Genomic DNA, 13,269 nt, shown 5'->3' on the forward strand with positions numbered 1-13,269 from the left:
TTTTACAATCTAGACAGAAATGGACTAGTTGCAAGTGCCACAGAGAAATGTTCATATTATGTTTTAACTGTTGTGCTGCAGTAGACTCCCTCTTATCTGGCCTCTTTTAACCAGCCTCCTCTGTAACTGGCCATCAAATTTCTGCATAATCTTAGCAAAAGACAACAGAGAAGAACAACACTTCTCCTCTGGGCTAAATAATGACAGACATTTGAGTTTTAGAATTCATATTCATTAGAAAAATGCATACTACAAATCCTGTTATTCTAGCTGATTTATAACCTGTAAATATTATTCTGTTTGCTTTTTCTGATTAACCAGCCATTCATTTATCCAGCCTAAATTCTGGTCCCAGTGAGACTGGATAAGAAGAAATCTACTGTAAATGTTTTTGCACTTTAGAGTTGTTATGAAAAAAAAAAATAGTTGTTTAACAGCAACCTTTCTAAACATATGTATATTGCCCAAATACTCCCGTTTTTCCTTTAGCACTCTACATTTACTTTTTTCTTACTCTGTTAGAGTTTCCTTCTTCTGCAGTAAATTAACTTCTGTCAGCCACTCTAAATAACTCCTGTTACTATCTCCCATATCTCTTTCTCTGTCATGTCTATCGTTTTTAAATTAATTTTTCATTGTATCCCACTCACTAGCTAGCGTGCCTAAAGTAATTTCTCTCGTAAACCAAAAAAAAGAAGGAGCAACTAGCACGGCTAAAAACAACTGAAAATGTTTATTAAATATAAACGTAAGCACTTCTGCTTTGTCATTCTCATCGCCTTGTATTGGCCCAGATAGATATGGTTTCCTCTACTGAGACCTTTACTTATAGGAATCCCCCTGGCTCTTAAATCTACTACCATATCTCATCTTTCAGCTATCTAGAAAACCTTATCTGGACTTGCCGAACCTGGAGATAGTCACTTCCAGTGATGGCATTGACACATCCTTTTCTACTGATGCGGTTGTCATCCTTTCAGCTTCTCAGAAATCCTCCAGATGTAAGGTGTATCACAGCAAATGGAAAAAATTCACCATATGGGTTGAATCTCAACATAGAACCCTTCTCAGCTTCAGTGGCAGATGTGCTACATTTTTTGCCATTCCTGTTTTCTCCAGTAGCCAGTTTTTCAGATAAAGTTCTTTTGACAGCCATTTCTTCTTTCCATGTCAGTTTTTAGAACTCCTTTCTGGCTTCCCATAGACTTTGCAAAGCCTTTCTTAAAGGTACTTTTCAGCTGAGACTTCCCATAAAAGATCCAGCTCCTCTGCTATTAGAAGCATTGCCTAAACCTCATTTTGAACCAGTCACGTCGGGATAAATAAAATTCCTTTCCTAGTAAACTATTCTGCTAGTGGCAGTCACTTCAGCCAGAAGAACTTTGAAACTGCATGTTTCATCTTCTGTGTCTCCTTATATTATTTTCCATAAGGATAGGGTTACTTTGAGGACCAGCCCTTCCTTTGTTCCAGAAGTAGCTTCTGAGGCCAACAGACTGGGTGAATATAATATGAAATTTATGTACTTACTGTAACAATAGATCCTTTCATCTGAGTCTATCCAATATGACAACCCACCCTCTTTCCCCCTTCCAGTATGTTACATCTGAAAGGCTCATTTTCTTGGACCAAAAGCAGTACAAGTGTGCATATGTTAGATGCCAAACTCGATCTGAGTTACTCAGGAAGAAAAGGGCTCAAGGTTGGAGCACTAAATAGGCTAGATCAGACCTGAGCGAGTCTGTCGAGAACCCATATGTCATATTGGACTGAATGGGATGAAAGGATCTATTGTTATGGTAAGTACATAACTTTCATTTTTTGCTACACGTTAATTCGTTGTGGAATATCATTCATCTGCTGTGCCATGTATGCTTAATCCAGTGTAATACTATGAGGGAACTGGAGACTGTCCTTTCACTCAGTGGACACCAGGCATAGAAACTCATCCTGTACACACACACACACACACACACACACACACACACACACACACACACACACACACACACACACACACACACACACACACACACACACACACACACAGAGCTATGGACAATCTAGAGAATCATTATTTGACCTACGACATGTCTTTGGAACTTAGATGGAAAGTGGAGTACACAGGCAAGCAGGAAGTTCAAACTGCATACAGAAAGCACTCCAGCCATGAAATTGGCTGGAGGACCAAGACCTTTAAGGCAGCAATGCTCACAATGGCACCAGTGTCCTGTCCCCTTGTGTCCATGATAAATAAGAGATCCCATCAGAATTGCTAAGTATGACATTTGTCATCTTAATCACCATTTGAGAATCCTCAAATTTAGACTTTTAAGTGTGTGTGCCTTTTTCTTAGTGTAATGCTGTATAAAGCAATGTCATGCTCTAACTTTAATTAAATAATTTATGGGGAGAGAAAGGAAAACCCTGTATTAGTGATTACATTGTGCAAATTGTATTTCTTCAACATTGGTTATCTGTTGCATATTATTTCGTTAATGAAATATATTAATGTTTGGATATATATCTTATTCAAATGCTAGTCTGAACAGTCACTGTTTAGGTTGTTGTGGTCCCGCGGTATTACGAATAACAGCAGTGATGGCAACTTGAACTACATGTCTTTGATACAGTTGTAGATACTCCGTTTGAAAGCATGTGCCTGTATTTTCTCAGAATTGTATTCGATACAGGTTACTTCAGAACTTTATTTATTTTATTTTCCAGGTGCTTTTCCGTCTGAATTTCCTGGTGATGGTGCTCTGTCTTGTAATGAATAGACCGTACCAATTTTATTATTTTGTTCCACTTGTAACATTCTGGTTCTGCATCATTTATGTGACTTTAGGTCTCTGGCCTCAAGTTATCCAGAAAAAAACAAATGGTAAGGTATTTTTTTGTATTATTGTGTAGTAGTAAGCAATTATTTATAATAGAAGAACACCTGCAATTAGAAAACAAATTCAGCATGTTTGGGATAATTTTATTTTTGCTTCTGAAGTTTTTATAAGATTTTCAGTTTTGAGCCTTGACATAACCATGCTGCCATCTAGTTTCACACAACTTTTGGGCTTATGTGCCCTCAAGAATGCAATGTTTGATGTTGCAGAAAGTGTTATCATCTCACTGCCCATTCCCTTTCACTTTCCTCCGGAAAAAAAACTTCCTGTCATGATTTCCTGGTCTTAATAATTTCTTTTGAAGCAAAGCTTTCCAAGTGTGTTAAAGCTTAATCCTTTCTTCAGAAGGAGTGTTGGTATAGTTAGTCTACTCCCTACATGTTTGACACTGATGAAGTCACTTAGTAATTGTGTCTCTTTAGATTTGGTATCCTTCATAGGCTCCTTTCTCATCATGCTGTTTACAGATGCTATATTTGTTTTGAGGGAACTACTACCCTTCTTAAATTTACTCTGGAAGCATCTTATGAAAAGATGGATTTTTTAGATACACATTTATACTACGGTGAAAATGATAGACTAGCAACAAAATTATATAAACCTGTTCTGAAGGGGCGGAGGTTGAAAGTTTTACATTGATTGGTGGTTTAGTTTAAATTGTGTAATTGTACTATGTGTTAGATCTGATGAAGGTGTGTACCAAAAGCGCTTATCTATGTAAATATTTATTTTATTAAGGTATATTTTTAATCCTTTGCACGGTGACTGCACTGTTTCTTTTTATTTGTGCTTCAGTGGTTGGTTTGCTAAACAGTGCAGGACATTGCCAGCTTCTTTTGGTGATCTTGGTGCGGATATTTGTTTTGAACCAAAGAAGAACTAGAAGGCATTTGTTTATTAGGTTTATTGTAGGTTTTAGAAAACCTTAAATTCATCTGAGCACTTTCAGCAAAAAGGATTTACAAAGGTAATTTTATAAGTTGCCCTGAGATTGTATGACGTTGGAATAGGTTATAATAGTTTAAGGCAAGCAAGAGGTAAAGCCCTCTGGATAATATTTGGAGTGCTTGCCCCCTTCCAGGTCTACTGTTGTGATTTGATTCCATTTGTTAAAATGAGATCACTGAAGTGGGTTCAGTGAAACTCAGTATCTGATGTTGTCAATCTTCATTCCATCTTTGACAGATGGGCTTGGTCCCAGTATCTGAACTGACTCCGCCATTAGTACAGGTCGCGCCAGCCAAAAACACTCGAGGTTAACCTCTACCCAGAATCCCTCTCTCTCAATTACCTCAGATCTCATTTGCAGCTTTCCGAAATGGTCGCATTTAGCTGATACTCTCAAGCATTTGTGGGATTAGGTAAAATTTTCTTGTCTTTCTTTCAGACTTCCGTTTGTTTCATTTAACCTTTCTCGTTACACTTAGTGTATTCTTTATATCATCGTTGATACCTTTCTCCCCTTTACACTTTTGTGTAATTTCTCACTATCATTGTTGATAGTGCACTCTTTCTCTCTCTTTTTCAGTAATCTTTCTCCTCCCCGTACACATTCGTGTACATCTTTACTGTCATTGTTGATAGTTGTTTCCCCCGTCTCCCGTCTCCCTTATTATAAATTTAAAATAAAAAATATATATTATTATTTCTTTCTGCATAGGATTTACCTTGTTTCTATCTTCTTTCACATGGCTGAGAAGAGTAAAGCCCTTTCTGGTTTCAAAAAATTCCAGAAGTATGGCCATAAAATCCCCTCTTCTGATTTCCATTCCTTATGTATTTATTGCCTCGGATCCCACCACTTACAAGAAGATTGTAATATTTGTCACTCCTTCAGCCGCAGGGCTCTGGTAGAAAGGCGCAACAACTTAATTTTAAAAGGACTTTTACCTTCAGCCTGTGGAGAAGCCTTATCCATTGCAGATAAAGCAAAGACAGATATTTCATCCCCTTCATCTTTGTCGTCTGTTGATAAATCAAAAAAGCCCTCTAGCCCAGGGCTTTCAGGCTTACCTTTGGTACTGATTCCGTCCAGTATTGGTACCCAGACTTCCTTCACACCGTTGACTACTCCTCCTCTAACCTTCTCGGAGGTCTATCAGTTCTGACCTCCCCATCAGTTCTGAAAGCCAAAAAAATTGAAGATCTCAGTTGCAAAAGTTCTCTTGGAACCACGGGCTTCTGCTACTGAGACTCTGGTGCCGACAACCTCCTCCTTGGCACTGATTACACTTTTGAGCCCTTCGACGTCAAAGGCCTCTGCACAGGAACGCCAACTGAGATCTTTCTACCTAGAACAACATACTCTCCATCAGTAGATCCCTTTGCTGGGGAACTACCAGAAGTATTTTTGCAGAGGGCTAAGTCCTCTTCCACTTCGTCGTTCCGCTCCACCAAAAGTCTCTCAGAACTTGATGTGGAGAAGCTGTTGAATAAAGGTTTGTGGGCTAGAGGGCTTTCAGGCTTACCTTTGGTACTGATTCCGTCCAGTATTGGTACCCAGACTTCCTTCACACCGTTGACTACTCCTCCTCTAACCTTCTCGGAGGTCTTAGAGTCTTCTGTTTAGATTCTCCTGGCACCAACTGTATTGGCTCCTGAGTTGTTTGCTTCTTTGGAGCCAGCAGTTACCCTGAGCTCTTTGGTTATTTTTGAACCAGAGACCTCCTGGAGCTGTGGCTATCCTGCCAGTTCTGGGGAGCAGGTCTCAACTCCAGGTTTCTTGGCACCATCCCTACTCGTTTGGGCTTCGTCTCACGTTAGTTCCACTCTGGCGTTGGTCTTGAGGGTCGGTTCGTTGGAGCAGGGAGTGACTTCGGTCCTGAGGCAGTCTTTCTCTGTTCTGGGCACCCTTCCCTCTTTAGGGGGGCCGGTCTACGAGACTATGCAAAGGGCCCTTTCTCTTGCAGAGACTCAGTTGGCGCCTACCCCCTTGGAACAGGTACCTCCCTGTAGCTCCATTATTCCTCCTGCTTCTCCACTGGGACAGCGGGTGCTGAAGCCTCAGGTGTCACAGCCACTGGTTCTGTCATCTTCTGCTTCTTTCCCAGATTATCTCCCTGAGGAGGTCTCTCAGAAAAAGAAGTGAAATAGGAAGCACTTGGATTCCCCCCAGGAATCCGTCATCAAAGATACAGATTTCGATGAGGGGGAAGGGTCCCCCTGGTCACTCCATAAAGATGTTTCTTTTGGAGACTTCTTGGAAATTGTAAAGCAGAAGGGTGGCTGGAAGTCCTAGAACACTTCCTCTGAGGAGTCTGTTTACATTCAGGCATTCGGCACCCACCCATCTACTACTTGGGTGACTCTGCCCGCTGATGAACTCATTCAGTTGATTTCACAGCTGGCATGGAATGCTGCTGACAGCGTCGAGCCCATCCCCAAAAGACCACACAAGATACTTTCTGCAGTTGATGCTATGGTCGTAGTGGCCACCACTAAAAAGGAACTTGCTGAGGAGAGTTCCTCTGTCCATCCACCCAACAGGGAGTCCCAGGCTATGGACAGATTCAGAAAGTGGGTCTAAGCTTCATCGATCTTCGCCATGAGATCATTGAAGTTTTTGGCACGTTTTACCAGACTCCAATGGGATCTGATTACGAAATTGTCAGACACTCTGGCGGGAGCTGTAGCTGAGGGAGTCCAAGAGAAAGTGGTTTCCCAGTTAGCCACCCTGGAGTCTGTATCCAATTTGTCAATGAGGCTGATCGCCCATACAGCTGAATGGACGTCTAGAGGAGTAGGTACAGTCGTAGCCATTAGGAGATTTGCCTAGGTGCAACTTTGTGATTTTTCAGGAACCATTCAAGTCTTGTTTCATCAATGCTCCCTTTGACAGAACATCCTTGTTTGGCCTGAAAGTGAAAGAAACTTTATCCAGGTGTGAGAAAGATATTAAGACCCTTTCTGCTGTAGGCATATGTTTTTCCAACCCCCCCCCCCCCCAGGTCATTTTCTAGGAACCAGAGGAGTGGTGGAAAAATGTGGTTCAAAAAATCCGAAGGGCCTTTCCAAGAAGTATATGGAAGAGGATCCCCCAGGGGCAGAGGGGGGAACCAAAACGGAAGACACTGTCCTCATGGCAGAGGTAGTCCGCAAAACCAGGGCTTCAGGGATTCCTTCTTATGCAAACCCTTTCTGCTCTCCTGAAGGAAGGCCCAATTGTCTTTCTCTGGAGACAGTCAGGGGATGCTTATCCTTGCACCTAAATGCCTGGTTAAACATGACAAAAGATTCCTGGGTGCAACAGATCGTATCCAGAGGCTATACCATTCCCTTTTCTCAACCTCTCCCTGCTTACAAAAAAATCACCAATGTTCCACCCAATCAGAGGGATTCAGTAGTACAAGAAATTCAAAAACTGCTGGACAAAAGAGTCATCCAACAAGTCCTGCCAGACCAAGAAGGATCCAGAACCTACTCAAGATTCTTTTTAGTGCTAAAAAAGACGGAATTGGAGGCCAATTTTGGATCTCGGTGTACTGAACAAATCATTTCGGGAAAGAAAGTTCCGGATGGTCACAGTACAGTCTCTCCTTCCCTTTCTCAAGAAAGACGACTGGATGTGCTCAATAGAACTTGAGGATGCTTATTACTATGTAAAAGTGGACAAACACTCCAGAAAGTTCCTCCACTTCTGACTGGGAGCCAGTCATTACCAATTCAGCGTATTGCCCTTTGGACTCACCACAGCCCCCAGGGTCTTCACCAAATGCATGGCAGTAGTACAGCTCACTTGAGACTGCAAGGACTCCGAGTGTTTCCGTATTTGGATGACTGGCTCATAACCACTTCAACCAAGCAGCAGTTGATAACAGCCAGGGACTACACCCTTAACATCTGTGATCATCTGGGGACCATGGTAAGTCTAGAAAAGTCATGTTTAACCCCAACACAAAATTTAGAATTCATAGGGCAGTATTGAATACTGAAACAATGATAGCATCTCTTTCTCCGGAACGACATCAGAGAATTGTGGTTCAGGTTCAGAAGTTAATCCACAGAAAGACTGTTAAATAGCTTAGTATCAGTGGTGCAACAGATAACACTGTTGCCTTTGGTGCTTGGAAAATCAGAAGGCTGTGGGTTCTACTGCCATGTCAGGTGCATGGATTAATTCCCAGTGCTGACACTTCAGTGCAAGATAAATTGAGAGCTACACTCCTGGTTGTGCTGTCCTTCAGATGAGACATTAAACCAAAGCCCCACCTGCCTTTTTCTCTTTGACATTCTTTGTGCTAGTTTCAGATCAAATATTGTATGTGTAGCTCAACAACCCCTTTCTTCTGTTTACATTTCTCTTACGTAAGTTTTAAGCAACATACTGCGTACCCAGGAATTAGTCTCACTGGCATTAATGGCCATTTATTTGGAACTTGTTTAACAGAGATGCAACATAATTACTTTGACAATATAAACATAGCCTGCTACAAGGAACTAGGAGTATTTCTTGTTGCTGTTGAACCAAGCACAATACAGGAAATTTTTGAATTGATTATGCAAGGGAACTGAGCTGAGAAAAAGGGGAACCTTCCCCCAGGAAGATTCTTAATGCTTTTAACTCAGAGAAGGATGCACTGACCTAAGCAGTCCAGACATCTCCCCTGTCCTGTAATGAGTCTACACTAAGGGCACCCTAGCCTCGAACCCTCAGATGATATCTCTTTTGGGGACATCCTTCATAAACTGAAGGAAACTTTGAAAAGAAAGACTGAATAATTTACCCAGGCCCAGATTAGATGTAGGGAATTTCTAAATGTTCCTGAACCTAAGCCATTAGGCATGCCTCCAGTCACTGGAGGGAGTGTTTGCTAATGCATCACTGAAACCGGTTTCTCAGTCTCCCACAGTTAGGAAGCCAGAACAAGGAGAAGGTCACTGTAAGCTGCCTGTCGGGTGCCAGAATCTGCCACATAACACAAGCACTCAGGTCACTCCGAAGCAAGTACAAATATGACTCCGTCATTGTCCATGCTGGTGTGAATGACCTGAGACGCACCTCCCTGGACTACATGAAAAGAGACATAGAAGAGCTCTCTGATCATGTAGCCCAGGCCGGTATGACCCTGACCTTGAGTAGCATCTTACCCTCACCAAGAATGATGCCACAGTATAAAGACAAAATGATCAATTTTAACAATTGGTTAAAGTATTGGTGTCATTCAAAGGGGATCCAGTGTCTGTCAGCCTGGGATGACATGCTCGACAAGCCACGTTGCTTCGCTAGGGACTGCTTGCACTTGTCACCCCTGGGCTTTCGAATACTGGCTAAGGCTCTTGCCACCCCCATAGTGCCTTTTTTAGGCAAGGCTCAAAAGATAAACCCACCTCCATAGACAACACAAAGAAAAAGAAACTAAGGGTAATGCTGCTCAACGCCAGAAGTCTAAACCTCAAGATGCACGCACTCAAGGCTCTCCTCAGTATGGAGAATATCGATATCTGTGCAGTAACAGAAACCTGGTTCACTGCTCCCGAGAGCACCCCAACACTACCAGGTTATACCTCATACCATGCTTTTCGGCCACAAAACTCTGACCGAACCACAAAAGGAGGGGGGAGTATCCATATTCATCAAAGATACCCACACCTCCAGGTTAGTGGCACTGCATGAAGCATCGGAGACCATCCATGTGCAACTAACAGTGGGCAAAACTGCCTTTCAGTTTGTAGCCTGCTACAGACCACCCTCCCAAACTCAGGAACCCCACTCGGCTTTCCTGAGAACACTGGAGAATATGAAGGTCTCTCCAAACACCATTATATTGGGTGACTTCAACTACCCAAACATAGACTGGGAGCACTACTCAAGCCCCAACACCCTCACCCAACGGTTCCTAGAATTTATAAACTCAAATGCTATGGGACAACTGGTCACCACTCCCACAAGAGGGGAAAACATATTGGACCTGATCATCACCAACATGGGGACTCTATGTTCCATACCAGAGGTATACCCCTCATTGGTAAGATCTGACCATAAATTAATCTCACTGGACATCCATATCCGTCCCACCCCAGCCAAGGAAACCACGGTGAAGAACTTCTCAAAAGCAAACTTCACACTTCTCAAAACCGAGGTGGAATCCTTCAAACCCCCGGGCCAGTGGAAAATACGGCCCAAACCGCAGAATCCTTTACAAATGCTTTCTGTGGACACCTACAGGAATGCATGGATCGTGCTATCCCAAATAAAACCAAGACTCATTCCTCCAAAGGCAGGAGACCTGTCTGGTGGACCCCAGCCATAAATAAGCTATACAACAGGAGGCGGAAGCTACTACATGATAGAGCAAAATCCCAAAAAGGGAAGGCATCTCTGATCAGTACTAGCAAGAAACTACGATCCCTCATAAAATCATCTAAGGCCAGCTTCGAAAGAAAAATTGCACAAGATGCTAAAGATAATCACAAGGCCTTCTTTAGTTATGTCAGGAACCTGGGTGGCAACTCCCAGATATGCTCTGAGTTAGTTCAAAATGACAAAAAATACACTGAACCCACAGACATTGCCAACATCCTGGCAGACAGGTTCAATGCAAACTTCTCCCCCGCTTCCCCCCCAAAAGAGCAAATGTCTATCCCAACAGAGTGTAGCCTCCCTGACATCACAGATGCACAGGTTAGAGCTGCCCTCTCCAAAGCAAAAAACACAGCATCAGTGGGACCGGACGGTGTCCCGGGCTGCGTCTTACACGAACTCCAAGAAGAACTGAACCCTCACATAAAGTCACTGTTCAATCTCAGCCTTACTACAGGATATGTACCCAAGGAATGGCGTACAGCAACAGTGGTCCCACAACGGACCCCAGAAACTATCGCCCTATAAGCCTGACTAGCCTGGTCTGCAAAGCTATGGAGCATATCATCATGAAACTCATAAACAAAGACAGTGGGAACCTCCAAACACTGGATCCTACCCAATTCGGCTTTGTTAAGGGCAGATCTTGCCTCTTGAACCTGGTCAACTTCTTTGAAACAGTCACCAAGGCCATAGATGAAGGGAATGTAGTCCACACAGCCTACCTGGATCTCGCAAAAGCCTTCGACACAATACCCCACTTGGGCATCATAAATAAGCTCACCAGCTTAAATATCAACCCATATGTCACAAGATGGGTTGCAAACTGGCTCAGGGATAGAACCCACATGGTCAGAATTGCAGGTGCCATGTCAGACTCTAAACCAGTTACAAGTGGCATCCCACAAGGCTCAGTCCTGGGACCTCTCTTGTTCGGTATATATTTCTCTGAGGTACAGGCTAACATGGGAGGACTATGGCTGACCAAGTTCGCAGATGACTGCAAACTGGGTGCCATAATCGACTCACCGACTGACACAAGCATCCTCCAAAAGGGTCTCACAGAGACAGATAACTGGTGCCAGAGCCATGGCCTAAAGCTAAATGCCAAAAAGTGCATAGTCATCCCCTTTGGGAAGAACAAAGTGCCCACAAATTACCACATAGGTGGTAATCCATTAAATCTGAAGAAGTAATTAGGGATTTGGGGACCCAAGTAGATAGCAATCTCTTTTTTGACAATCACATTGCCAAAGTGGTTAGAAAGACCTTCTATATAGCCCACCTTATCATGAAAGGGTTCACATCTAGATCAAGAGAGGTCATTGTGCCCCTCTACTCATCACTCATCAGGCCCATAATTAATACAATGCCCCATTTGGGATGTACCTTACCCGACACCTGCAGCAACTGGAAAGACCCCAAAAGTACCTCACCAAGAGGATCAAGGGACTCAAACAGATGCCCTACGCAGTTAGGCTAAAGAAACTCCAGCTCTACTCAGTTGCTTACCACCTACTCAGAGGCGATCTGTGCCTGACGTATAAAGCCATGTCCAACCCAGAATTAATGGATATGCTCCACCTCAAGAAATCCAAATCCCTTAGAGCTACATGCTCCAGGGACTTAAACCTCAGCACAGAAATAAATAGGGCATTCTGGATGGACAGATTCATATCCCAGAGGCTCCCCTCACTCTGGAACAAAATCCCAATCCATGTTAGGCAGAGTCCCTCAATGACCCTCTTCAAGAGAAATCTTGACAAGTGGATGGGAGATCGTAGGTTTACCCCTGGGATCTCTTCTGTGTCCCTACTAGACAGAGGCACAGTAAACTAACCTCAAAAGGGCTATCTTCTGTGACCTACTATACAGAGGCACAGTCAACTAATCTAAAAGGGTGGCGAAAGCCAAACACACTCTGGCTAGGCTTATAAATGCCCTAGGGCAGATAGCCTAGTATCAACCTATGAACCTATGGTCCATGACTTCCATAAGTACTGCTATAAAAATTCCATGGCTGATCTAGCTGTAGTGTACATGGATTACTGCAAGGGATCTGTTATGGCTTCAAGAAGGAATTCACCTCCAACAGTAATGGAGAATAAAATCCTTAACCAATTTGGAAGAAAGTATACAGCTTTCCTTTCCTGGCCATCAGGACCCTCATCTGACAGATAACCATGTTCATATATTCCTTCTGGTATAGCTGAAACCATGTTCATATATTCCTTCTGGTGTAGCTGAAGACAGAGGCAGAGGGTTTAAAGGAGTAGGACCTTAACTCATTACATCCGAGTGACATCTCCAGGCGTTTCTGCAGTTACACCCTACTGCTCCTCTAGGAGTCAAATATTGCCTGTTCATATTTGCATTAATAATTCTAAAACCGTGTTACATACAAGGTATCGGAAAATTTTATCTTGAAGCATACATGATAGCAAACACAATTGTATTGATATATGACCTCTGTCAATGGGTATTTGTTAAAAATGTATGGTGATAGCTTCAATTTTTAAATGCTGAAGCCACGCCCACTAGGAGTTAAAGGTACACACTCAAAAGAGCTCTACTGGAGGGAAAGAGATTTTGGCTGTTCAAACTCAGTGCACAGGTTGCCAAACATTCCATGAAATGTGGCTATGGTGTAGTAGATGTATCACGCAAGGACAGCATCTATGGGGTCTGTTCTAAGACGCACTGCCTAGCTTAGGACTCAGCCTCTGTCAGATCATGTCAAAGCAGAACTTCTTAATGCACTGGGGCAAAAGCTTCTCTTTGCCCCCTCCCTCCCTCCTCTGCAAAGATGTTCAGCAGATTGGAGGAAAAGGGAAAACTATGCAGTCAGTCAAGCAACAACAATGACTCTTTCATTGTATAAAAAACCAGTATGGTATGTTTTTCATGTATGTTAGTATGTTGAGCTTTGGTATCTAATGCTTGGCACGTAATTTTTACTATGTGGAGCTTTTCTCCCCAGGTCTCTGCTGAAACTGAAAATGGTCTTCTACCCAGTTGGACTTTCCCTGTAAACAAGTGTCAAATAAGTAAAATAATATGAAGTACCCA

At 42.8% G+C, this 13,269-nt stretch overlaps 1 protein-coding gene across 1 annotated transcript in view; it reads left to right on the forward strand.

Annotated features, from left to right (window-relative positions):
• CASD1 (CAS1 domain containing 1) overlaps positions 1-13,269 on the forward strand; it is a 1,910,820-nt gene that overhangs the window by 1,223,968 nt on the left and 673,583 nt on the right. The window contains exon 12 of the mRNA XM_044065969.1: positions 2,728-2,884. Within this exon, the coding sequence (XP_043921904.1) occupies positions 2,728-2,884 (157 nt within the window). The remainder of the gene's footprint in view (positions 1-2,727; positions 2,885-13,269) is intronic.

Source organism: Protopterus annectens, chromosome 3.part0 (genome assembly GCF_019279795.1).
Source record: "Protopterus annectens isolate FY-2018-M chromosome 3.part0, PAN1.0, whole genome shotgun sequence".
NCBI classification, from domain to species: domain Eukaryota; kingdom Metazoa; phylum Chordata; order Ceratodontiformes; family Protopteridae; genus Protopterus; species Protopterus annectens.